Raw genomic sequence first — 24,283 nt, 5'->3', positions numbered from 1 at the left:
TATATTGGCTTTACGCTAATGAGTTTCTCAATGGACAACTGGGTGTGTTTTACTATATGACCAAGTGGGCGTTGTGGAGAGAAGTGTATGACGCTGACGAATTCGCGTCGTACACTTCTCCCCATTCATTTACACTGCACATAGCGATATAGCTAGATCGCTATGTGCTGCCACATAAACACACTATAACATTACTGCAGTGTCATGACAATGAATATACATTACCTCCAGCCTGGACGTCATGTGTATTCAATAGGGCACTTATAATGAGCCTCTTTAAATGCACTTTTTTTTTTTTTTTTTACGGTGGTCACTAAGGAGGGACCTGATTCCGCAGTGGATTAACACCTGTTTCGGGAGGGGATGTTGCGCTGTCTAACAGCTAAGCTGCTCCAACAACCAGGATCGGGGCATCCTACGATACTGGCCACTTAGCTTCTTAGATGCCGTGGTGACTAGTGACCACGGTACCTAAATGAGATCCTTCTGTAAGACAATCATTTGGGGCTATTGGTTTGCTATGGCAAACTGAGGCCTAACAATCGCCCCCAGGTCTGCCATCTATGGAAGCCATATTAAAGTCCTCTACTGGGACTGAAAAAGTGTTATGTAAAATAAAGACCAGTAACCCCAGCACCCCCCCCCCCCCCCCAAATAAATAAATAATTTAGAGCCCCTTTCTTGATACTGCTCACAACTGGTGTTGCTACATCCGTAACTACACAAACTATAAAATGATCCGGTTTCTCCTGCGTGGTTAACACCGTAAAAAAACAATTCCAGAACATTAGCAAAAAATTTATCGCACCTTCCAAAAAAATGCGATACAGAACGCTCATAAAAAAGTCGAATATACCCCAAAATGGCACCAATGAAATGTTATGGATCTTGGAATTTGGCAACACAAAAATAAATTTAAAAAGTGTTTTTAGTGTGCAAAAGTAGTAAAATATATTTAAAAAAAGCTACATACGGTTCCTGTTTTGTTGCATAGTAACCTGGGAATTTGATTTATGTAATGGACCTGACAAAATAGTCCAAATTGTTACAGTAGAATAAAAAGAAAAACCTTGTTTACAAAAGATTAAATTGGAAAGTTGAGTGCATATGTATGCCCCCCCCCCCCCCCTTTGCTATGTAATCCCTAAATAATGTATGGTTCAGAAGTCACATAATTAGCTGAAAAAGGTCTCTGTCAAGTGACCTTTCAGTGTAGGTCTGACAGCACTGCTCCTGTAGGGGACCGATGTCATCTGATCTCCTCCAGAGGTTTTACACAGCAGATCAGAGTGTGGAGAGGGGGAATGCGTCAAAAGTATTCTTGGAGGGCAGATTATACAGGCTGCACTGTATTAGCAAGCACAGGTGGAGGGAGGGGTAATCACACAGGCTGTCCGTATCAGAGTGTAGTGTGTGCAGCAGCATCCTGGACACACACATCTCGCATCCAGCATGTATTACTGAGGTACAGGTACACAGGAGAAGTCTGAAACTAGGAGATAGTTGAAAACTGCATATCAGAGGACTGAGTAAGAAGGAATAAAGATTGCAGCCTAAATAATGTTTATTTTTTTTACCAGGTAACCAAAGCTGTGCATAACTTTTGAATTAGAAAATCTTACTACAAAGTCTATTGGGCTTTATGCAGCTATTAGAGCAAACAAGAGTCACACAAACGGCAAAACTGTTTTACAATGCTTTATTGCAGTATGTGTGGTGCCACACTATATTCTCTTCTAGAAACAATGCTCTAGGGGAGAATATGGTTTGTACATGTGTGGAGCATTCAGTTCCTCATAGGGAAAGAAAATCTCTGAAAATTTGATTTGCAGGAGCCTATAGATTTGTTATGCACATCCATAGAACACTGATCCTGAGTATGCTTGCCCATAAAACAGATCCCATTGAAACGTATTTTAATCCTAATGTGAACTGCAATCAGTTTGTGCCTCCCTGTCCATGTTAGAATCTGTCCATCTCTAATTTAGATATCTGAATGACTAATGATGCTTTGGGTACACATATGCCCACTGCACCGAAAGCTTTCTAGATTCCCCCGACATGTAAGGCATGAGATGGTATACTCGGTTACATTTAATAAAAAATAAAAATCCGACCACTTTTTATTGACGTACACTTCAAAATACAGCTGACACATACAGTAAAGAATATTGGTTTCCAATAAGACATTCACATCAGATCAGAAGCCGTGTCATATTACACAGACTCTATACCCCTTATACCACCGAAGAGTACCAATCCCTTTTGTGAAGTCTTATTTAGGAATCCTTCACAAACACAATTCCCCACACCATCTCACACGCCTCGTACCTTAACCCCTTAGTGACCAGCCCATTTTAGGCCCTAATGACCAAGCTATTTTATTCGTTTTTCTATAGTCGTATTCAAAGAGCTATAACTTTTTTATTTTTTCATCTATATAGCTGTATGAGGACTTGTTTTTTGCGGGATTAGTTGTACTTTTTAATAGCACCATTTTTGGGTACATATCATTTTTATATGAACTTTTATTAACCTTTTTGGGGGGGATTATAAAAAAAACCTGAAATTCCGCCATTGTTCTATGCGTTTTTAAATTGACGCCGTTCACTATGCGACGTAATTAACATGTTACCTTTATTCTATGGGTCGGTACGATTACGGCGATACCACATATGTAGGAGGTTTTTTTATGTTTTACGACTTTTTCACAATAAAAACACTTTTGAACTAAAATTATTTGCTTTTGCATCGTCGCTTTCCAAGAGCTGTAATTTTTTTATTTTTCCATCAATGTAGTGATTTTTTGGGCTTGTTTTATGCGGGACAAGACGTAGTTTTGATTGTTACTGTTTTGGGGTACATGGGACTTATTGATTCATTTTTATTATGACTTTTTTGGGTGGCAATGGAAAAAAATTGCAATTTCGCCATTGTTTTTTGCGTTTTTTTTTTACGGTGTTCACCTTGCGGTTTAAATTACATAGCAACTTTATTAATGGAGTCATTACGGTCGCGGCGATACCACATATGTGTACTTTTATTTATTTTTTACACTTTAACTAAATAAAACCACTTTTTATGGAAAAAAATGGTTTTATTTATTTTTTTACTGTACTTTTTATTATTAATCTTTATTTCACATTGGTGACTTATTTTATTAGTCCCACTAGGGGACTTTACTGTGCGATCTTCTGATCGCTGATATAATGCTCTGGTATACTTCGTATACCAGAGCATTATTGCCTGTCAGTGTAAATCTGACAGGCAATCTGTTAGGACGTGCCTCCGGAGCGTCCTAACAGGAATATGTCCAGGGCAGACCTGGGGGCTTTTATCAAGCCCCCGGCTGCCATGACACCCCATCGGAGACGCGCGATTGCATTCGCGGGCCGCCGATGGGTAACAGAGGGAGCTCACTCCCTCTGTAAACAAAGTTAAATGCCGCGGTCGCTATTGACGGCGGCATTTAACGGGTTAAACGGCCGCGATCGAAGTAAACTTCGATCGCGGGCGTTGGAGCAGGAGCTCAGCTGTCATCAGACTAACATCTAGGACACTCCATTGAGGGCCTAAGCCGCATTTGCCATAACACCTTAGGCGTCCTATACACCCAATGTATCAAAAACAGTTGCCTATGCGCTATTCTAATGGATAACTCTTTCGGAGACTCCAATATTTCCCCCCATTCCTCAGTAGTAATAGCCCCAACATCACCTTCCCATTTTCCTTTAATCTCTGCCATAGGATCCCCCAAGAACTTGGTGAGTAAAGTGCTATATACCAAAGTAGGGATGTCACGATACCAGAATTTGGACTTCGATACCGATACTTCGTTTAGTATTGCGATTTCGATACCAATTTAGATACTTTTGCCAACAGTAATAAAAAAAAAATTCTTCAGTTTTGTGATGTGAGGCGCGACGTGTGATGAATTTTGAACGCGCCTCACATTAATAATTAATCCCATCATGTTTCTCAGTCATAATGGGTTAATGTGCGAGGTACATGATGGGGTTAATTACTATTAATGTGAGGAACATGGAGGTTAAATTCATCGCACCTCGTGCCCCACAATAATAAGTGATAGAAAGCTGTGTTTATTTTATTTTTTTACACGCCAATAATGAATGTGTGAATATTTTATGTATTGAGACGTATTTTAATGTTTATTGTAAAAAAGGTGAAATGTGTATTTTTTTAAAAATTGTAACAATACTTTGTTTTTACTTTATTTTTAAACTTTAATGTACTGACATATATCAGATATATCCCAGTACATTAGCCTGTGGGCGGATAGCACACAGGCAGTTGTTAGGACATACTTGGGTATGTCCTAACAACATGAAATATGGTAAGACAGCCCTGGGGTCCGTCAATAGACCCTGGGCTGTCTGCCCATATATGGTATGGCCCTCGATCGCGTCAGAGGAATTCCCTGTGACGCGTCCAGGGGCATCCCCCCTGCTCATTTTCTCCTGAATGCTGCAGTCAGCTGTGATCGCAGCATTCAGGGGAATAATGAGGTTTCTCTGATCTCCGCCGTTATAGAGCGGGGCTGCGGCTGTGTAATACAGCCATTGCCCCGCTCCTGACAGGAAGTGCGCGCGCGGTCAGCATGAGGAGGTGCGGCCGGCGCTGCACTAATGAGCGGCGTTTCAGGCACTGAGGACAGAACATGGGGGTGTTTTGTAGAGCGCCCGCCCTGTTCTGTCTCCAGTGCCGCCGCTCATTAGTGCAGCGCTGGCCGCATCGCATCATCCTGACCCCGCGAACTTATCATGACTCAGGAGCGGGGCTGCGGCTGAATTACACAGCCGCAGCCGCGCTCCCATACATTCATGTGTTACAATACTGAGCTGTGCGGCTGCGCAGCTCAGTATCGAAATACAGGAAATAGCGGTATCGAACCGTTTAGGGATGCACAGTATCGAAACAGTATCGAAGTTTCGATGCACCGTGCATCCCTATACCAAAGATATAATAACCTTCGTACCCCTAGCTCCCAGAACCTATTCCACAACCCCCAAGGTGGAGCAACTCAAGTCCACCGTCCTAGCATGTGCTTGAGCAGCATGTCGCAATTGTAGTTATTGATAGAATAGTCTATGTGGAAGCTGGAACCCCTCCTGCAATTGAGAGAACGACTTTAAAATCCCTCCTTCATAAAGCTGACAGACCAATCTAACCCCTTTTTGCTCCCACTCCTGAAAGCCTTCCAAGGTATCAAATTCCCACAGATACAGGTTGTTCCAAATTGGCATATAATTTGAGCATCCTGCAACTCCCAACAATTTTTTGCATTCCCATAAGGTATTTATGTACAAGCAACAAAGTCGGTTTACCCCCCGCCTCCCTCCTCACTTTATGGGACTCCAATGCTTCAAGGAAATCAGTTTGCTGGCCTAAATAAAATAATTTACCACATGAATCCCACCGGTACCTTTCTTTCCATCCCTTAAAGGGAATGTGTCGCTAGAAGCTTTTTTTTTTATTTAATTTTTTTTAGTTAAACAAGTATTATTTAAGTGATTACACATTGTTTTCATTTTTTTTAATTTTTTCGCAAGTCAGGAAATATTATAAATTAGATTCTAATTTATAACATTTCCATGTGCTGGGCACTAGAGGGAGCAGTTCCCAAAATTGCAGCATGGTCAATGTGGTAAAGCAACCTCATTGCTTTATGCTGCAAATTTGGGGTAGGCACACTCGCTCTAGTGTCCTCACACAATCCCCCCTCCCTTATTCTGGCTAGTGCCAGGAGAAGGAGGGATTTGAATCTTCAAACCTCCTACACTGTCTGCCGCCATTTTCTGAGCGACTGCACAGTGTAGTAGGCTTACATACAGTGGTAATCACACAGTAAAACACAAACCTACACAAACATAATACACACATCACATAAACGAACATAACTTACCTGCTCCTGCCGCCTCCGCTCCTATTCCTTGCGCCTTCGCTTCCTTGAACATCTGGCCGGAAACCGCGACCGGAAGTTGTCGTCATACTGTCGGGCTGCGGCTTCTGGTCCACGTGAAAATGGTGCCGGATTTCGGTCTGCGAACGAGTTTCGTCTTGGTCTGTGTGGGAGCGGAGCATGCGCAGTTCCCACACAGACGGCGTACGCTGCAGTGAATGGAACGGCTCCAGTTCGCATTCTCTATGGGGTTGTAGCTGCAGTATTCCATCTCTGTATGTATCGTTAACTGCTGTGGACTTTGACGGCATGAAACCAGACTGATCCGGAGAAGCAACGGTAGTCACCACTTTAGTCAGTCTACTAGCTACAATTTTCGCTAAAATTTTTGACAGATGTTAACAGGGAAATTGGTCTATAAGAGTCAGGTTGCGCCAGATCTTTCCCTCCTCTAGGGAGAACCACTATCGCAGCTTCATACATTGTCCATGGCAGATGTCCCCTCTCAAAACTATCCTGATACTAGGGATGCACAATGCATTGAAGCTTCGATACTCTGCATCCCCAAACGGTTCAATACCGTCATTTCATGTATTTCGATACTTAGCTGCGCAGCCGCACAGCTAAGTATAGTAACACATGAATGTATGAGAGCGGGGCTGCGGCTGTGTGATATATGTGTAATACAGCCATTGCCCCGCTCCTGACAAGTGCGCCCCCTTCAGGATGATGCGATGCGGCCGGTGCTGCACTAATGAGCGGCGGCAATGAAGATAGAACATGGCAGGCGCACTACAAAACACCCCCATGTTCTGTCTTCAGTGCCTGAACCGCCACTCATTAGTGCAGCGCCGGTCGCATCACCTCATGCTGACCGCGCGTGCACTTACTGTCAGGTGCGGGGCAATGGCTGTATTACACAGCCGCAGTCCCGCTCTATAACGGTGGAGATCAGAGAAACCTCTCATATTCTCTTGAATGCTGCGATCAAAGCGGACTGCAGCATTCAAGAAGAAGTGAGATGGGGGGATGCCCCTTGGATCGTATCACAGGAATCCCTGTGACACGATTGAGGGACATACCATATATGGGCAGACAGCCCAGGGTCCATTGAAGAACCCCAGGGCTGTCTTACCATATTTCCTGTTAGGGTATACTTAGGTATGTCCTAACAGCTGCTTGTGTAATATCTGTACACAGGCTAATGTACTGGCATATTGATATGTCAGTACATTAATGTTTAAAAATAAAGTAAAACCATAAAGTAATGTTAAATTTTAAAAAAAATACTTACACCTTTTTTACAATAAACATTAAAATAAGTCTCAATACATAAAATATACACATATTCGGTATTGGCGCGGCCGTAATAACCTTCACAACTATTTTTTTGGGCATAATTTATGATGTGTACGATGTAAAAAATAAAAATAAACACTGCTTTCTTTCACTTATTGTGAGGCGCGAGGTGTGATGAATTAAACCTCCATGTTCCTCACATGAATAGTAATTAACCCCATCATGTACCTTACACATTAACCCATTATGACTAAGAAACATGATGGGATTAATTACTATTCATGTGAGGCACATTCAAAAGTCATCACACCTCGCGCCTCACATCAGAAAACAAATTAACTTTTTTTTGTTTTATACTGTTGGCAAAGTATCGAATTGGTATCGAAATTGCAATACTAAACGAAGTATCGGTATCGAAGTCCAAATTCTGGTATCGTGACATCCCTACAGCCTGATACACCTCAAGCAAACGGGGCAGAAGCTCATCTGCATATGTTTTATATGTTTCAGTAGGTATACCATCCATCCCCGGCGCTTTTTAGTTCGCCATAGACCTCACCGCCTGCTGTACTTCCTCAATAGTTAGTGGTTCCTCCAACATCTCCCCCCTCAGTCTATGTAACCCATGTCAGCTCTTCCAAATACTCCCTCAAGAGATCCTCCGAGTAATCTACCCTGGAACGATACAGCTCCATATAAAAGGATTTCAATGCACTCAGTGTATCACGTTTCTCTAACCATCCTCCCATTACGGTCTTGTAAGTGAACGAACGCCCCTTCACACGGAGGTCTAGCTATATTTGCTAGAAGTCTACCAGTTATCTCCCCCTCTTCATAGTACCTTTGCTGTAAAAAGAGCCTTTTATTAGCAGCTTGGTCTATCCTATATTCCCGTAATCATTTTTGGGCTTCCTTCCACTGAACTAACGTGTCTACAGTGTTAGTCACAATGTGGTTTTCCTCCGTGACTGTCACCCTCTGTGTCAATTCCACCCCCAGTTGTCTAGACTTGTTCTTGATAGCCGTGATCTCTTGTATATACACACCTCTCATGCCTTCAAAGCATCCCATAAGACATCTGTGGGAACCGTGCCCACATTAAATTCAAAATAGTCTTTTAGAATCTGGACTATTTTATCTCCACCCACCAACTTTATCCAAAACGGATTTAACCGCCCAGGTACGGACTAGTTCTAATTTTTAGCAACATCGGGGAATGATTAGATAATGACATTAAATCTATTCGAGACAGCGAACCATACGTAGAGGGCCATTTTGCACGCCAAACATCTGTCAATCCCGCCTCCCTCATATACTACTCAAATTGCGTCAGACCAGTGCCCTCCTCTCCTAATACATGTCGGGAACCTATCCACACCCTTTTCCATAATATTGTTAATCACCCATTATTATAGTCGGAACCAGAGGCCAACTGGCCAGCCGTGCCAACACCTTGCGCAGTGGAATATGGGGGAGGCGCATAAATTACCACAATTATACATTCCCAGTGAAATAGCCTACAATGTATACCAACATATCTGCCCTCACTGTCACTGAAAGAGGCCATACATCTGAAAGGCACATCTCTATGAATCAAGAGACTGACCCCCCTCGAGTACGTTGAGTGAAAGGAATGAAAAGTGTTTAATCCAAACCCTATGTGCATGCTGCACTGTATCTCTAGTGAGATGCATCTCCTGCAATCCAATTACACCAGAGGAGTGCCCTTTCAGGAAATCAAATATGGCCCGGCGCTTTGTGGCCTCCCCCATACCCCTCACATTCCAAGAGAGGATATTTATCCTACCTCCCATCGAGTAATATCATTCACCTGATATCGGCATACACATCCAAATATAAGGATACCTATAGCGTGCTGCAGTCGAGACCCACCCTCCCCAAACTTCCCAACCTTCCATAAACTTACCCTCCTAAGGGGGCCAGGGCTGGTGAAATAAACTCCACCTTTGACATTCAAGCATCTATAACAGTGCAAGAATACATGAGCAGTATCCACCCAACCATCTTACACAATGTAACCTTCCATGACCGAATCCTCCCGCCACCTCCATAAAGTATGCACAATACCTACTTTGCAGCATATAAACAACCGTGTACAAACGTTAGCTCCTATCAACCCCACAGTATAACCTATGAAGAGAAACTGCAGCAGAAGAACAAGAAATAGGGGTTGCCATATAACATTTCCCGTTACCACAGTCCCCATTGGAACCATCTTTCCAAGGGTCACGCTGCGTCCTCAGCCCGATCATGACTAATCCGATTCTCGTGACTGTCCAACCATCTTTTTTTTAAACTAAGTTACGTATTTCTATTGTATTGTTTACGTTTTTTCTGGGGTTTTTTTTTTCCACATGGTGGAAAGTATTAAAAATGAAATAATAATTCGACCAGTTTTCCTATGTTGGCCCCCAGAGGGAGCACTTCCCAGAATTACAGCAAGGTGAATAAGGCAAAGCAACCTGACTCACAGCTGTCGTAAATTTGGGAGGGAATCTATCCCCCCCCCCCCTCCTACAAGCCAGGAAAAGGTGTCTTCAAATTGCTAAGCAGTGTCCGGCTTCCATTTTGGGTGTGATTCTGCAGCTGGCAGAAGCTATAGGACACACCAAAAGGCTAAGGGTATGTTCACTCGCTTACTAAACAAAGGGAAAACGGCTCCTGATTTTCAGACATTTTTTAATCAAACGTGAGTTTTTGGCCTCTTTTTTTTACGTCCGTTTTTTTAACTGTTTTTCTAGTCCATGAAAAACTGCTCAAAAAACGTACCAAAAAGGGACATACACTTATTTTTGGCGGGCGTCTTTTTACGTGCCGCTTTTTATTTACATAATTGGTAAAGTGCGCTGTTAGTACATACAACACACTTTTTTTACATGCGGTTTTAAAAAACGTGTTGTGTAAATAAATGTTGAGTCCATTCCTTTCCCCACAGAATTAGCTCTCCTACGCACGCACGCACGCACGCACGCACGCACGCACACATACACACACATACACACACACATACACACACACATACACACACATACACACACACACATACACACACACACACACACACACACACACACACACACACACAGCACTGCTACACACAGACACACTCCGCTCTGCTGCGGACGCACACACAAACACACTCCGCTCTGCTATCTCCCTACAAACAGCTTCTCTGATGCGTGGCTCTGTACTGCGCAGTACAGAGCTAAATGGCAGACGCAATGAACGGCTCATGTTCATTGTGTCCTATGCACTGTAACTGCCGTATTCCATCTGTGTATGTGTCGTTAAGACACATACACATGAAATAAAACATGGCAGCCCCCAGTAAAGTAAGAAAGTGTTAATAAAATTTTTTGCGGGAGTAGTTTGTCGTTTCTCTTGGTACCATTTATAGTTCCATATAATGTACTTGGAAACAAAAAAAAAAAGTATTTGCAGGCTGAAGTTGGAAAAAACTGCGATTCCTCAATTGGTTTAGTTTTTACGGCTTTCACCGTGCGGTAAAAACTACAACTTTTTATCTTTATTCTGTGGCTCAATACGATTGCGGTGATACCAAATTCATAGTTTTTTTTATATTTTACTACTTTTATTGATAAACGTTTTGTTAAAAAAAATAAACGTTGTCCCCATTCTGAGCCATATTTTTTTTTTTTATTTCACCGATTTGAGCGGTGTGAGGGCTTTTTTTGCGGGGCGAGTTGTCGTTTTTATCGGTACAATTTTTTTTTAACGTAGAAATTTTTGATCACTTTCAATGAAATATATATTTTTTTTTTTTAGAGCGAAGTTGACCAAAAACAGTGATTTTTGGCGGTTTACGTTATTTATGGTGTGCACCGTGTGCGTTTAAGGCTATAATTATAATAGTTCCGACTTTTACGGATGCAACGATACCAATTTCGTTTACTTTATTTATTTTTTACATTCCTTTAGGGGGAAAAGTTTTTTTTTTCCCACTACACTTGTTTTTTTTTTTACACACTTTATTAGCCCCCCCTAGGGAACTTGACGTATTGCAGTATATTGTCATTTTTACAAACTTCTGTTAATCCCTGGGGCCTTCATTAGGCCCCTGGGCTGCCATGACCACCATCACCCTCCCCGCGATCTCGTTGCGCGCCGGGGGGGTTAGCTGTCTGAGAAGACTGCCCCCCTCTATTCAACGCCTCAGAAGTTGTGGTCACGATTGACCGCAGCATTTGAGGGGTTGAGCAGCCAGGAACAGCACGATCGCTGCTCCTGGCGGTTAGTCCCGGGTGTCCGTTGTAAAATACAGACGACACCCACAGCATATGGAGCACGCTCCAAACATCATCCACCGCACCCGGCCGTAATAACATGTCTGGGTGCGCGAAGGGGTTAAGGTGAGTATATTGCTTTTTATTTATTTTGCAAAAGGGAAATGTGCTAGAAAATCTTCATGTTTTACTGCTGAAAATTGACACTGCAAATCCATTACGTGTCGCCTAAATACTGTACTTTAATAAGATTTCTTTCTATGACTTTAGGAGATGATGATTCTGATGGGAGCAGAGGATTTGGAAGGACAGGTAGTGTATGGATCCAAAAAGAACACCGTGTCCACTATTTATACCTGTGGCGCTGTTTTTGTAGGCAGGTAGTAAGTGAGACCCCTAAGGGTATGTTCATGTGCAAGATCAAAAACTGCTGAAAGTGACGGAGCCGCCTTCAAGGGAACGGTCTCTGATTTTCATCCCTTTTTGTAGCACAACATTTTTTTGGAGGGGTTTTTTTTGGAGCTGTTTTTCCATTGACACAAAGAAACCACTCCAAAAACGTCTCCAGAAGTCACATGCTCCTTTTTACGGGGCGCCTATTTACAAGCTGTTTTTTAAAATGGCGGCGTACAAAACGCCCCGTCTGAACTAAACGCCGTTTTGCCCACTCAATTAGATGGGTAGATGTTTGTAGGCGTTTAGCGTTTTTCGAGGCATTATACGTCTGGAAACTCTGCGTGTGAACATATTCTAATAGTTTGAGACCACTTTTTTGCCCACTCCATACCTCCCTTACACAGACACAGAATCATGAAGTAAAACTGTTCTTGCTGCTCCCTGAATATTGCACCTATTTGAAAGCTTACATTCTGGGCTTTAGTATACCAAGATCTGTGCTCTAGTCCTTTTATATTATAGACCGAGCAAGCGTTTTTTTAAATCCACAGTAAACTTAAAGTATTAAAATAAAAGAAGTTCCTAGTCTTGTCATTTGGTCGAAAGAAAAAGGTGAAGCATAGCTTAGCAAGATGCAAAGCATTTGAAGTAATGACGTTTACATACGTCCTTAGTGAATGGGTTAATATATGATCTGAGCTGTAGCACTTATTTGAATCCAGTCAACTTAGGCCTCATGCACGCAACCGTAGCCATGTGCACGGCCGTGATTTCCGGGTCGGCGAGCCCGCAAATCGAGGGCTGTGCACATGGCCGCGACCATTATTTTCAATGAGGCCGGACCGCAGAACACAGCCGTAATAAGACTTGCCCGTTCTTTCTGCGGTCCGGGCTCCCGGGCCATGCACGGACCATGAAAACCATGGTCGTGTGCATGGCCCCATAGGAATGAATGAGGCCGCAATTCTCCCGTGGATTTTCGGGGGAACTGCGGCCACCGAAGCATGTTCGTGTGCATGGGGCCTTACTGTATACATGTCCTTTTCAATGAAAGGGTTAATGCTTACCTTCAGTTTAATCTTTGCCCATTTATAAACTTTTTAGCTTTAAGGCTATGTTCAGACATGGGTCTTTGAGGTGTTTTCACAGCATTTTATGGTGTCCTTCATAAAATTGACTGAAGTATTTGAAAGATATATAATGGGGCACTGTAACTAATCATGGCACCGCTCTTACCGTGTTTCCCCGAAAGTAAGACAGTGTCTTACTTTCTTTTTATCCCCAAAAGCCCGACTATGTCTTACTTTCGGGGTATGTCTTATATTGTAAAAAAATTGTCGAATTTTTTTTTTTTTTTTTTTCACAAACTTTATTTAACTGTTTTACATTTTTTTTTTTTAGTCCCACCAGGGGACTTCACTATGCGATGTGCCGATCGCATATATAATGCTTTGGTATACTTAGTATACCGAAGCATTATTGCCTGTCAGTGTAAAACTGACAGGCAACCTATTAGGTCATGCCTCCGGCATCGCCTAACAGGCAGATGCTGAAGGCAGACCTGGGGGTCTTTGTTAGACCCCCGGCTGTCATGGAAACCCGACGGCGACCCGCGATTTGTTTGCGGGGGCGCCGATCGGGTGACAGAGGGAGCTCCCCCCTCTGTCAAACACATTAAATGCCGCTGTCGCTATTGACAGCGGTATTTAATGGGTTAAACTGCCGGAATCGGCGCGCGCTTCGATTCCGGCAGTTGCAGCAGGAGCAAGTGCAGGGGACGGCGCGGTGACATATGGAGAGGGGGCGGCGCGGAAGTGGGCAGGAGGCGGCAATACCCCCGTGTTTCCCCGAAAGTAAGACATATGTCTTACTTTCGGGGTACGGCTTATATTAGCCGACCCCCCTGAAACCCCCGATACGTCTTACAATCGGGGGTGTCTTACTATCGGGGAAACACGGTACTAGTTCATGCGCTGTCTAATAGGGAAGCTGAATTTCTTTCACTTAAAAGCTGCTAGCTTATATAGGTAAAGTTTCTTAATATGCACATATTCACACATGTATGTAAATGCTGCTAGAGGTTCTAAAACGGTAAATATGAAATAAGGCAGTGATCATGGGGGCAGGGGCTTTGTTCTGCCAATGTTCAGCCTTTTGTTGTTTACCCATACTTGCTGTGATATCCAACCTCTTCTGCAGCTTTTAAACTCTGGAATAAGGTAATTTCACAGTTTCTGCTTATCTTAGGTGGCAGTGGTGGTTTTGAAGGCAAAAGAGACTTTGGGAGAAGAGGTAAGACGTATTTTATAATTATTTTTTTTTTTTAAAATCATCTCTTCCCTGGGAGTCCACAGTATATGGCAATAAATGTGAGCTGTGGGTCTGGGACCCACACCTGGCCACTTCAGAGCTGGGCCCGCACCTATCAGACATTTATGGCCCATCCTGGGGGTATTCCGTAAACGTCTGTGGTGACACAACTCCTTTAACCCCTTTCCGACATTTGTCGTATGTATACGTCATGGAAAGCCAGTGCTTCCCGCAAAATGTATATTTACGACAAATGCATGGCACCGGCTAACATCCTGCTGTAATGGCGGGGACAGAAGTTAGCTTAGATCCCCACCATTAACTCTTTAAATGCAGCCGTCAAAAGAATCGCTCCATTTAAGGTGTTTGCAGCTCATCGACACCCCAGCAATGAAATCGCCAGGGTGTGGGTGGCTGCAATGGCAACTGGAGGCCTAATAGTGGCCTCCCGGTGTGCCTAGCACAGAAAACTTTCAGCCCCCGTCCGGAGGCGGGGCCTGAAAGGCTTCCCCAGCTGCCGGCAAGATGGCTCCGGCTCAGGAGATGACCCGGCATCCTCAGCGGTGGATGTCATCTGTATGTTACAGCTGACATCCACCTGTAACAGCAGGAACCGGAGCTAGCTCCGCCTGCCATTAACCCCTCAGATGCAGCGATCGGAAGCGAACGCTGCATCTTTGTGGTTAGCAGATCGGCAGCTGTGCCCTGCAATCGCACGACTGCTATTATGGCAACAGGAGACCTAACAATGGCCTCCTGTCTGCCATTACGGAAGCCGATTAGGCCCCGCCCGGAGGCGAAGCCTAATCGGCTTGCTGTCAGTGAATGACTGACAGATCTAATATATTGCACTACATAGGTATGCAATGTATTAAAAAAAAAAAAACTGACAGTTGGACCTTCAAGTCCCCTAGTGGGACTAAAGTAAAGTGAGTGTAAACAAAAGTTGTAAAAAATATAATACGTTTCAAGTAATAAAATGAAACACAACTTTTCGCTTATCAAGTCCTTTATTATTGACGGAAAACCATACATATTTGGTATCGCTGCGACCGTAACGGCCTAAACTACAGAAACATTGTTATTTATTCCACGCGTTGAATGGCGTAAAATAAACCCTTTAAAAAAACATGCAAGAATTTCTGTTTTTTGGTCACTTTGCCCTACAAAAATGTAAATAAAAAGTCGCATCTATCCAAAAATGGTACCTATAATAACTATAATCTCGTCTCGCAAAAAACAAGCCCTCATACAGCTCCATCGGCGAAAAAAGTAAAAGTCATGGTTCTCACAACTTGGCGACAGAAAATACATTCTTTTTACAAAAGTAATTTTATTGTGCAAAAAGTTGTAAAACATAAAGTGCTATAAATTGGGTGTCACCGAAATCGTACTGACCCGCAGAATAAAGTTAACATGTAGTTTATAACGCATGGTGAACGCTGTATTAAAAAAAACCCTAAAAAAAAAAATGACAGAATTGCTGTTTTTTGGTTACCTGGCCTATCAAAAAATAGGATAAAAAGTGATCAAAAAAATCACATATACCCCAAAATGGTACCAATAATAACTACAGCTCGTCACGCAAAAAAACAGCCCTCATACCGCTACGTCTATGAAAAAATAAAATAAGTTAAGGCTCGAATAAGTCGGGAATGAAAAATATGCAGTTGTGCAGATCAGAGGGGAACATTTCTTCTGTTTCAAGAGGCGATTTATCGGGGCCCGGGAACCAGGAAAGGGAGGGCCCAAACATATCTGCTGGAAGCGAGGGCGCCCGTATTATACCAGGACAACACTTTCCCAGCAAAATTCCCCAAACTGAAAAGGTGCGAAATGTGGACCAAAAGGGGGATTAGTACAGACACCATTTATTAGTGTGACACTGGCCTGTTCAGAAAGGATTGCCACAGCATAACACACAGCTATGGATTATTTTATAGTCTACCCCATTAGTATACCACCTGACTATGCCCCTGATATACTCTGCCCAGCTTACATGTACCCCCACATTATAAACTGAAATACCAGTAATACTAAAGCAAAACTACTACCAAGCAAAATCTACGATTCAAAAGCCAAATGGCGCTCCCACCCATCTGAGCCCTACAGTGTGCCCAAACAGCAGTTTACTTCCACATATATGGCATCGCCATACCCGGGAGAGCCCTTTTAACAATTTTTGGGGTGTCTCTCCCAGTGGCACATCCTGGGCACGACATATTTGCCACTGAATTGGCATATATGGGGAAAAATGACAATTTTTACTTTGCCCCATCCGCAGCGCAATCATTTATGGAAAAGACCTGTGGGGTGAATATGCTCACTACACCCCTTAATAAATGCCTTGAGGGGTGTAGTTTCTAAAATGGTGTCACTTCTCAGGGGTTTCTTTTATTACTTCACATCAGAGCCTCTGCAATTGTGAACCAACACTTTGTCACTAAATTAGGCCGCAATTTCGCATTGTGCGCTTTCACTCCTCAGCCCTGTCGAATGTCCAGGCAAAAGATTAGGGCCACATGTAGGGTGATTCTAAAACCGGGAAACACAGCATAAGAATTAGAGAGCTGTCTTGTTATGGTGGCACACGCTGGGCACCACATATTGGCATATCTATGGATAAATCCAATTTTCACTCTGCAACATCGAGTGCACACTAATTTATGCAAAACACCTGCGGGGTTAACATGCTCACTACACCCCTAGGTGAATATCTTGAGTGGTGTAGTTTCCAAAATGGGGTCACTTTTGGGGGCTTTTTACAGTTTTGGTCCCACAGGGGTTTGCAAATGCGACATAACGACCAGAAACCAATCTAGCAAAATGTGTACTCCGAAAGGCAAATGGTGCTCCTTCCCTTCTGAGCCCTGCCGTGTGTCCAAACAGCCGTTTATTACCATATATGGGGTACTGTTTTACCCGGGAGAAATTGCTTTACAAATGTTGTGGTGCTTTTTCTCCTTTAGCCCTTGTCGAAATAAGAAAAAATTAGCTAAACCCACATTTTCTTTGAAAAAAATGTAGATTTCCATTTTCACGGCCTACTTTCAATAATTTCTGCAATAAACCTGTAGGGTCAAAACGCTCACTACACCCCTAGATCATTTCCTTAAGGGATGTAGTTTCCCAAATGGGATCACTTTTGGGGGATTTCCACTGTTTTGGCACCTCAAGACCTCTTCAAACCCGACATGGTGCCTAAAATTCTAATAAAAAAGTAGGCCCAAAATCCACTAGGTGTTCCTTTGCTTCAGTCCATAAGCACACTTGGGCCACATGTGGGATATTTCCTAAAACTGCGGCACCTGGGCAAAAAAATATTGAGTTGCGTTTCTCTGGTAAAACCTTCTGTGTTACAAAAGAAATGGATTAAAATAAATTTCTGCAACAACAAAAAATTTAATTTGTAAATTTCACCTCTACTTTTGTTTAACTTCTGTGAAAGGTCTAAAGGGATAAACTTTCTAAATGCTGTTTTAAATACTTTGAGGGGTGAAGTTTTTTAAATGGGGTGACTTTTTGGGGCTTTTTAATATATAAGGCCCTCAAAGCCACTTCACCCCTGCAAAAATAGCCTTTTGAAATTTTCTTGAAAATGTGAGAAATTGCTGCTAAAGTTCTAAGCCTCGTAACATCATAGAAAAATAGGATGTTCAAGGAACGATGCCAATATAAAGCAGACATAAGGGGGGTGTTAGCGACTATTTTGTGTGGTATAACTGCCTGTCTTACAAGCAGATACATTTAAATTTGAAAAATGCTAATTTTTGCAATTTTTCGTTACATTTTGGTGGTTTTCACAATTAAATACTGAACATATCGAGCAAATTTTAGCAGTAACATAAAGTCCAATGTGTCACGAGAAAACAATCTCAATCGCTTGGATAGGTGAAAGCGTTCCGAAGTTATTACCACATAAAGTGAATCATGTCAGATTTGAAAAATGAGGCTCTGTCGGGAAGGCCAAAAGTGGCCAAGGAGGGAAGGGGTTAACGGACATACGTTTTATTTTAGACATGTGCTTCCCAATATAGTTAGGCTTAATAAAATCTTTGTTTCAGATTTAATTACTGGGGATGTTTTTTTTATTTTTTATCCTACATATTTACAGTATCACATCTGTTTTTAGGGGACAGTGACGATTCAGATAACAAGAGGGAGTTTGGACGAACAGGTTAGTTTGTGTGCATGTGTCCAGGTATCTAAGCCGACATTGTAATCCTACCGACCTACTCAGACACACTCTGACTTCTCTCTTCTAACTAAGTGTTTAGCTCCACTTTTCAAGTGTCCCCTTCCCCCTACAAGGTCATGTTTTCAGGATTTCCTTAGTGTTGCACAGATGATATAATTCTTGTTTGTGTCATTGAGGGAGACGGACGGTGAGGTATAGGCTCTTGCTAGTAGGCAACACTAAGGCTATGTTCACGCGACAGTTAAAAACGGCTGTGCGCCGGCCATTTTCTGATCATTATAGTTCTATGGGTGCATTCACACTGCCTAACGGCCCGTGAAAACTGTCCGTCAAAAAATAGGACATGTCCTATTTTCGGCAGTTTTTTTACGTCCCCACGGCTCTCATAGGAGCCAATGGATCAGTTTTACCGGACGTTTTTTAGGAATCAATCCTTGTAACGCCCAACTGATACTGGCCGAGGATTCCCCGCACACAGCGCTACTTTGAGCCATATCAGGACAGTGAAGTCAGGGCTTTCAACAATCTAATCCAGTCTTGTAGATAGCACACCTCCATGTAGATAGCACCCCACTGCCTGAAGATAGCGACCCTCCCCCATCCCCCATAGATAGCGCTACTGTAGCTCCTTGTAGGAGAGGATTCCCTGTCGGCCTGACCCCACTCTGTCAGGGATTCCGCTCCTGTAAAAGCCACCGGGGTCACTATCCATCTATGGACAGTGACGTCAAGGGGTTACTTCCTGGAGCGGAAGCCCCGGCCTGCTCTGGCTGGGGAATCCGCTCTCCTGACGTCACTGTCCATATATGGACAGAGACGTCGGGGTCTCCTTTGTGGGCGGAATCCCTGGCCAGAGGGATTCCGCTCCTACAGTGAACTTCAGTGGCTCTATCTACAGGGGATGGGGTGTGCGATCTACAAGGGGCGTTCTATCTACTGGGGGGTGCAATGTGGGGGGTGTGGCACCTTTTACAGGGGACACTGGTGCTATCTACATGGGCACTGTGGGTTCTGGCACGATCTGCACTGGGCACAGGCACTTTATATGTAGGCACTGCTATGTGGGCACTGTCACTATCTATAGTGGGCACTGTGGTACTATGTGGGCATTATCTAAAATGGGTACTGTGGCACTAGCGACAGGGACATAGCAACACTATCTACATGGGCACTGTGGTGTTTTTAGGGTGTTGAAACAAACAAAAAAAAAAAACACCTGACTAAAAAAAAATCTATGGTTGTATTTTAAAACAAAATGTGCAAAGATGAGCGGTTTCAGCATAATCATGCAGAATGAGCAGTAAATGTATATGCAAAGTAATGGAAATAGAAGCAGTACAAAAACAATGTAATTCGTAACACAGCATATGTATGGCAAATATTCCATAAGACGAGTCTGCAATAAGCCAAAATTACAGAATAAAATGGAAATACAAAGAAAAGACAATACACAGACAGGAGCGAGAGGGGAAGAATAAGAGCAACTGAATGCACTTGAGTATTTCACTGTAGGTTCATGACAAGGCAGAAAACAGTTCAATCAACACCTGTTAACCACCTAGGGAGGTCATTACCATCTCGAAACTCAATCCATAGGGCCCAAGTATGGAGAAATTTCACAGAATTGTTGTGATCATCGGACAGAAGTTCTTCCATTCTCATAAGAAGGTTTACCTCCATGACCCATTCACCCACAGAAAGGAACCTGTGCTCCTGCCGGAATGGTGACAAACGGAAGCCATTAGCAGTGTAGAGGCTGTAAGTTTATTGTAGAAGTCGAATATCGATAACCAAAATCGGTGCAATAAAGGGCATTCCCACCAAATATGTGTCATAGTCCGAGGATCCCTCCCGCAACGCCAGCAAAGATCTAACCGGGGAAAATCTTACAGGTACCTGTATCACCTGGTGAGAATTTTATAATTCTTCTCTCTGCATGCCTTCTGCCAATCCGAAATCTGACGTCTCCATCCTTTTTTTTTTTTTTTTTTTTTTTTAACGGCCATTAAAAACAAACAGACAGACTGGAAATGGATGAAAATTTAGAGAGACACTGATGCAAAATGGCCACGAAAAAGTACGCCTCATGCACACGAAGGTGTGCGCCGGCAGAGTCCCGTCGATGATCCGAGGAAAGATAGAACGTGTCCTATCTTTCCTCGGATCGGGGACTCTGATCATTTTTTACAGACCCGATTCACCCTCTAAAGTGAATGGGTCCGTGAAGACTATCGGGTGTCACTCGGATGCCGTCAAAAAACGTCCTGAGTGGCACAACAGTCGTTTGCATGAGGCGTGACAGTTGATCAGTTTTTAATGGCCATTTTTTTCACTGTCGTGTGAATGTAGCCTTAGTATTAAGTGTTGGCTCCTACACCGGCTATATCCCTCCTAAAAACACTGAGCTAATCCGTCTTAAGGCCCCATGCACACAAAACGGAGCCATTCACTTTCATTGAACACGGACACCTTTCCGTAGCACTACGGAAGGGTGTCCGTGCCGTGGAAATGTTCCGGGAATTATGGAACATGTCCGTTCTTTCGCATTTTGCGGGCTGTGCTCCCATACTTTGTATGGGAGCACGGCCCGAAAATGCGGCTGTCAGTCAGCGGCCGGCCGTGCCCGCAATCGCGGGCTGTGATTGCGGGCACGGTCGTGTGCATGGGGCCTAACTCAGTGTTTGTAGAAGGACTTGTAGACTTTTGCAAGTCCTTCTTTTTTTTTTTTCTTTCCTTTTTGTTTGTTTTATTTATTTTTCTCTTCTCTTATGGCCTCCCAGTTTTTTCCCAAGTGAGGAGGGCGAACAGTGTTGTATTTTTCACATGGTGGTCTTGGTGGACGGAGTAACAGTGGAATAGAGCAGTCTAATTCCTCTTTTGCCTGCCAACAATGTGGTCACCAAGTCTTCCTGCCTACTCCCTCCCATACCAGCCTACTCTTCCAGCAGAGTGTAAAGACGCTGAAGGTAGGACCCTTCTGGTAATATGGTGGAGCTGAAGCAGAGTATGAAGGTGGGGTAAATAAAAGGGATTAGGTGGGAACGGCTGCCCTGCTTCTGATATGCAGCTTCGGGCCTCCCGCTGCCCCCACCCCCCCATTTGGAGTGCTGGGCCTGGATTCACTCTTCCCTAGTCGCTTTGCCAATTTTTAACCCTTTATCTGCTCTACTCAACCAGGGGCCTGGCCTCGAGTAATACAGCACATGGCTCTGTCCCTGCCCATCTTCCTGGATGCCTGCACATCATAGCTTTACTATCCTCCCGTTGGAACGGTTCCTCACCAGGCAGCCTGTTATCACCACTAATTGAAATCCAGGCTTCATTGTAGCCTACTAGCAATGGAGCCTGGATATCAATTAGTGGTGACCCCAATTATAAATAGGAATTAGATGCTGTACAGTTCTCCATAAGGGCTGTCAAATGGTACACCCTGATCACTGCAATACAGGAGACTTTGAATCCTCCTGGATCCTGAGTTTTTTCCCCTGACCGCTCCAAACTCCTGGACCTTGAAGACCACCTGGCCATAAGGCCTGCTTTGCTTAAGGTAGAACTACCGATCTATTGATTGGCCAAGTCTACCTCTATCCCAGTGGCAAACGCTACCTCTTTAGAATCGCTAACGCATCTTGCCTTGAGCTTCCTATGCGGCATAGGCATTCCCAGTTTACCCTCCTTTGCACAGGTCATACAGCGAGGCTTCTCTAGGTGTGGAGATTGTGCATTCCACCATACATATTGAATCAATTTTACCGCGCTTCGTGGTTCAACCTTGCGCAGCCGATCGGCTTACAAGATCCCTCTTAGGTTTTTTTTTTCCCGAGTCCTATCTTCTTGCTCCCCGACTGGATGGGATTATTTCTGTGTTTCCTGGGGTCAAGCGCTCACTTGCCCTAGCATAAACCGTGACTCTTAGATGAGACTCCTCTACATAATGGTCAACCCTCACTCAGGTGTACTCTGGTTGTGGGCAGGCTCCTTCACCGTGTCTCGTGAATCTCAGCTGCTTGGCTCTACGATGTAGACACTTCTGGGCTACAGAGGAAACTACTTAGGTCAGTTTCTCCTGGCCATCGTGGTATGGGTTTTCTCTCCCTCCAAGGAATACTTCTCCCCGTTTCTCAATCGGAAGTGTCTCAGGGTTTTTTTTATACTCCAGTCCTATGGTCCCTACGTGGGCAGGGCCTGGCCACTACTTCCTGGATTTACAGCATCTGTTTTTGTCAGGATCAGATTTTTCAAGTGGAGTTAGTAAAGACTGACCGTTTTCTTTCGGTTAAAGATATCTGATCTCTGCATCCCAATATGTTCAGCCTCCAGGGGGTGGGGGGTGCTCGTAATTTCCTATTGTGCCATGCTTGAATGATATCCTGGTACAGGCCTACTTCCGTTTTGAAACCGGGACAGCCTTTGAATTGTCTTAGAAACTCTACAGACATACTACTACATGGCCTTTCAAGAGGTTTTTCCTCTGTCCTGTTGCTCTCCACATATTACTCTCTGCTCTATGAGTTGTGCACTTTTGTAGAGTGCTAGGCTCTGCAGGCAGCGGTGGTTTAGTCAACTGGTTGTGCAATGTTACTGGTTTTCTCCCCTGGAGACTACTTTAGGACATCCCATAGTTTTTTTACTCCAATGACACGAATGAGAAATGAGGCTTTTATTTTTATTTAATACTTTAAAACCCTTTTAGTTTTTAGTGGGTTTTTTTTTGTATCTACTGGTCTTTACCGGGTCCTCTTGTTCGTGGTTCCAACCAATTAAGAGTTTTGTTCTAGGTTTACGGTTTACCTTCTATTTCTCCTGGTTGCGCTTATTTCTCCTGTATGACCTGATTAGCTCAGTGTCACGGGGGGGGGGGGGGGGGGAGGCTTGAGCCTGTTGATGCAATCATGGCTGAAATATATTAGACTGAAATTTTAGATACGTGTATAAACTGACCCTCGCCCAGGAAAGTTCTCCAAATCAAAGGTTATATCGACATATCGGAGAGAAGTAAGAGACACAGAGTGCTTGTATGCTCAAATATCCTTCTGACTTTATTGATCAAAACAATTACAATAATAACTTTTAACCCCTTCCCCCTGCTTGCATTCTGGGCCCTAATGTCCAAGCCATTTTTTCCATTTTTCCATTGTCACATTCAAAGAGCTGTAACTTTTTTATTTTTGCGTCGGCATAGCTGTATAAGGTCTTGTTTTTTGCGAGCCGACTTGCAGTTTTTATTGGTACCATTTTGGAGTAGATGCGACTTTTTGATCACTTTTTATCACATTTTTTTAAAGTCAGGATTAACAGAAAACAGCAAATTTTTCCATTGTTTTTTATTTTATTTTTTACGGCGTTCACAGTGCGGGTTAAATAATGTAACAGCTTTATAGTCGGGGTCGTTACGGACGCGGCGATACCAAATATGTGTAACTTTTTTGCTTTATTGTAGTTTTTTTTAATAGTAAAGCATTTTGTAAGGGAAAAAGTGGGTTTTTCATTTTTTTTGTTTCACTTTTTTTTTTATTAACTTTATTAAACTTTTTTACTTTTTTACTAGTCCCACTAGGGGACTTCCCTATCCTCCGATCGCTATTATAATACACTGCAATACTTTTGTATTGCAGTGTATTACTGCCTGTCCGTTTAAAACGGACAGGCATCTGCTAGGTCATGCCTGCGGCATGATCTAGCAGGCATTCGCTCCAGGCAGACCTGGGGGTCTTTATTAGACCCCCGGCTGCCATAGAAGACACAGACACTCGGCGATTTTATCGCCGGGTGTCAGTGAGATGAGAGGGAGCTCCCTCCCTCTCTCCAAAACCATTCAGATGCGGTGCTCGCTATTGTGCACCGCATCTGAAGGGTTAAACGGGTGAGATCGATACTAATATCGATCTCACCCGG

General features: G+C 43.4%; 1 protein-coding gene across 9 annotated transcripts in view; it reads left to right on the top strand.

Annotated features, from left to right (window-relative positions):
* The window catches only part of DDX4 (DEAD-box helicase 4), a 108,268-nt gene that overhangs the window by 39,459 nt on the left and 44,526 nt on the right, over window positions 1-24,283 (top strand). For all 9 annotated transcript variants that reach the window (XM_075842557.1, XM_075842548.1, XM_075842531.1 and 6 more), the window contains 3 exons: window positions 11,755-11,796; window positions 14,128-14,172; window positions 18,323-18,367. In XM_075842557.1, coding sequence (XP_075698672.1) covers window positions 11,755-11,796; window positions 14,128-14,172; window positions 18,323-18,367 — 132 coding nt within the window. The remainder of the gene's footprint in view (window positions 1-11,754; window positions 11,797-14,127; window positions 14,173-18,322; window positions 18,368-24,283) is intronic.

This window comes from Rhinoderma darwinii, chromosome 1 (assembly GCF_050947455.1).
Source record: "Rhinoderma darwinii isolate aRhiDar2 chromosome 1, aRhiDar2.hap1, whole genome shotgun sequence".
NCBI lineage: Eukaryota > Metazoa > Chordata > Amphibia > Anura > Rhinodermatidae > Rhinoderma > Rhinoderma darwinii.
The sequence above is the reverse complement of the archived record's forward strand: the minus strand, read 5'-3'. Positions and strand labels throughout refer to the sequence as shown.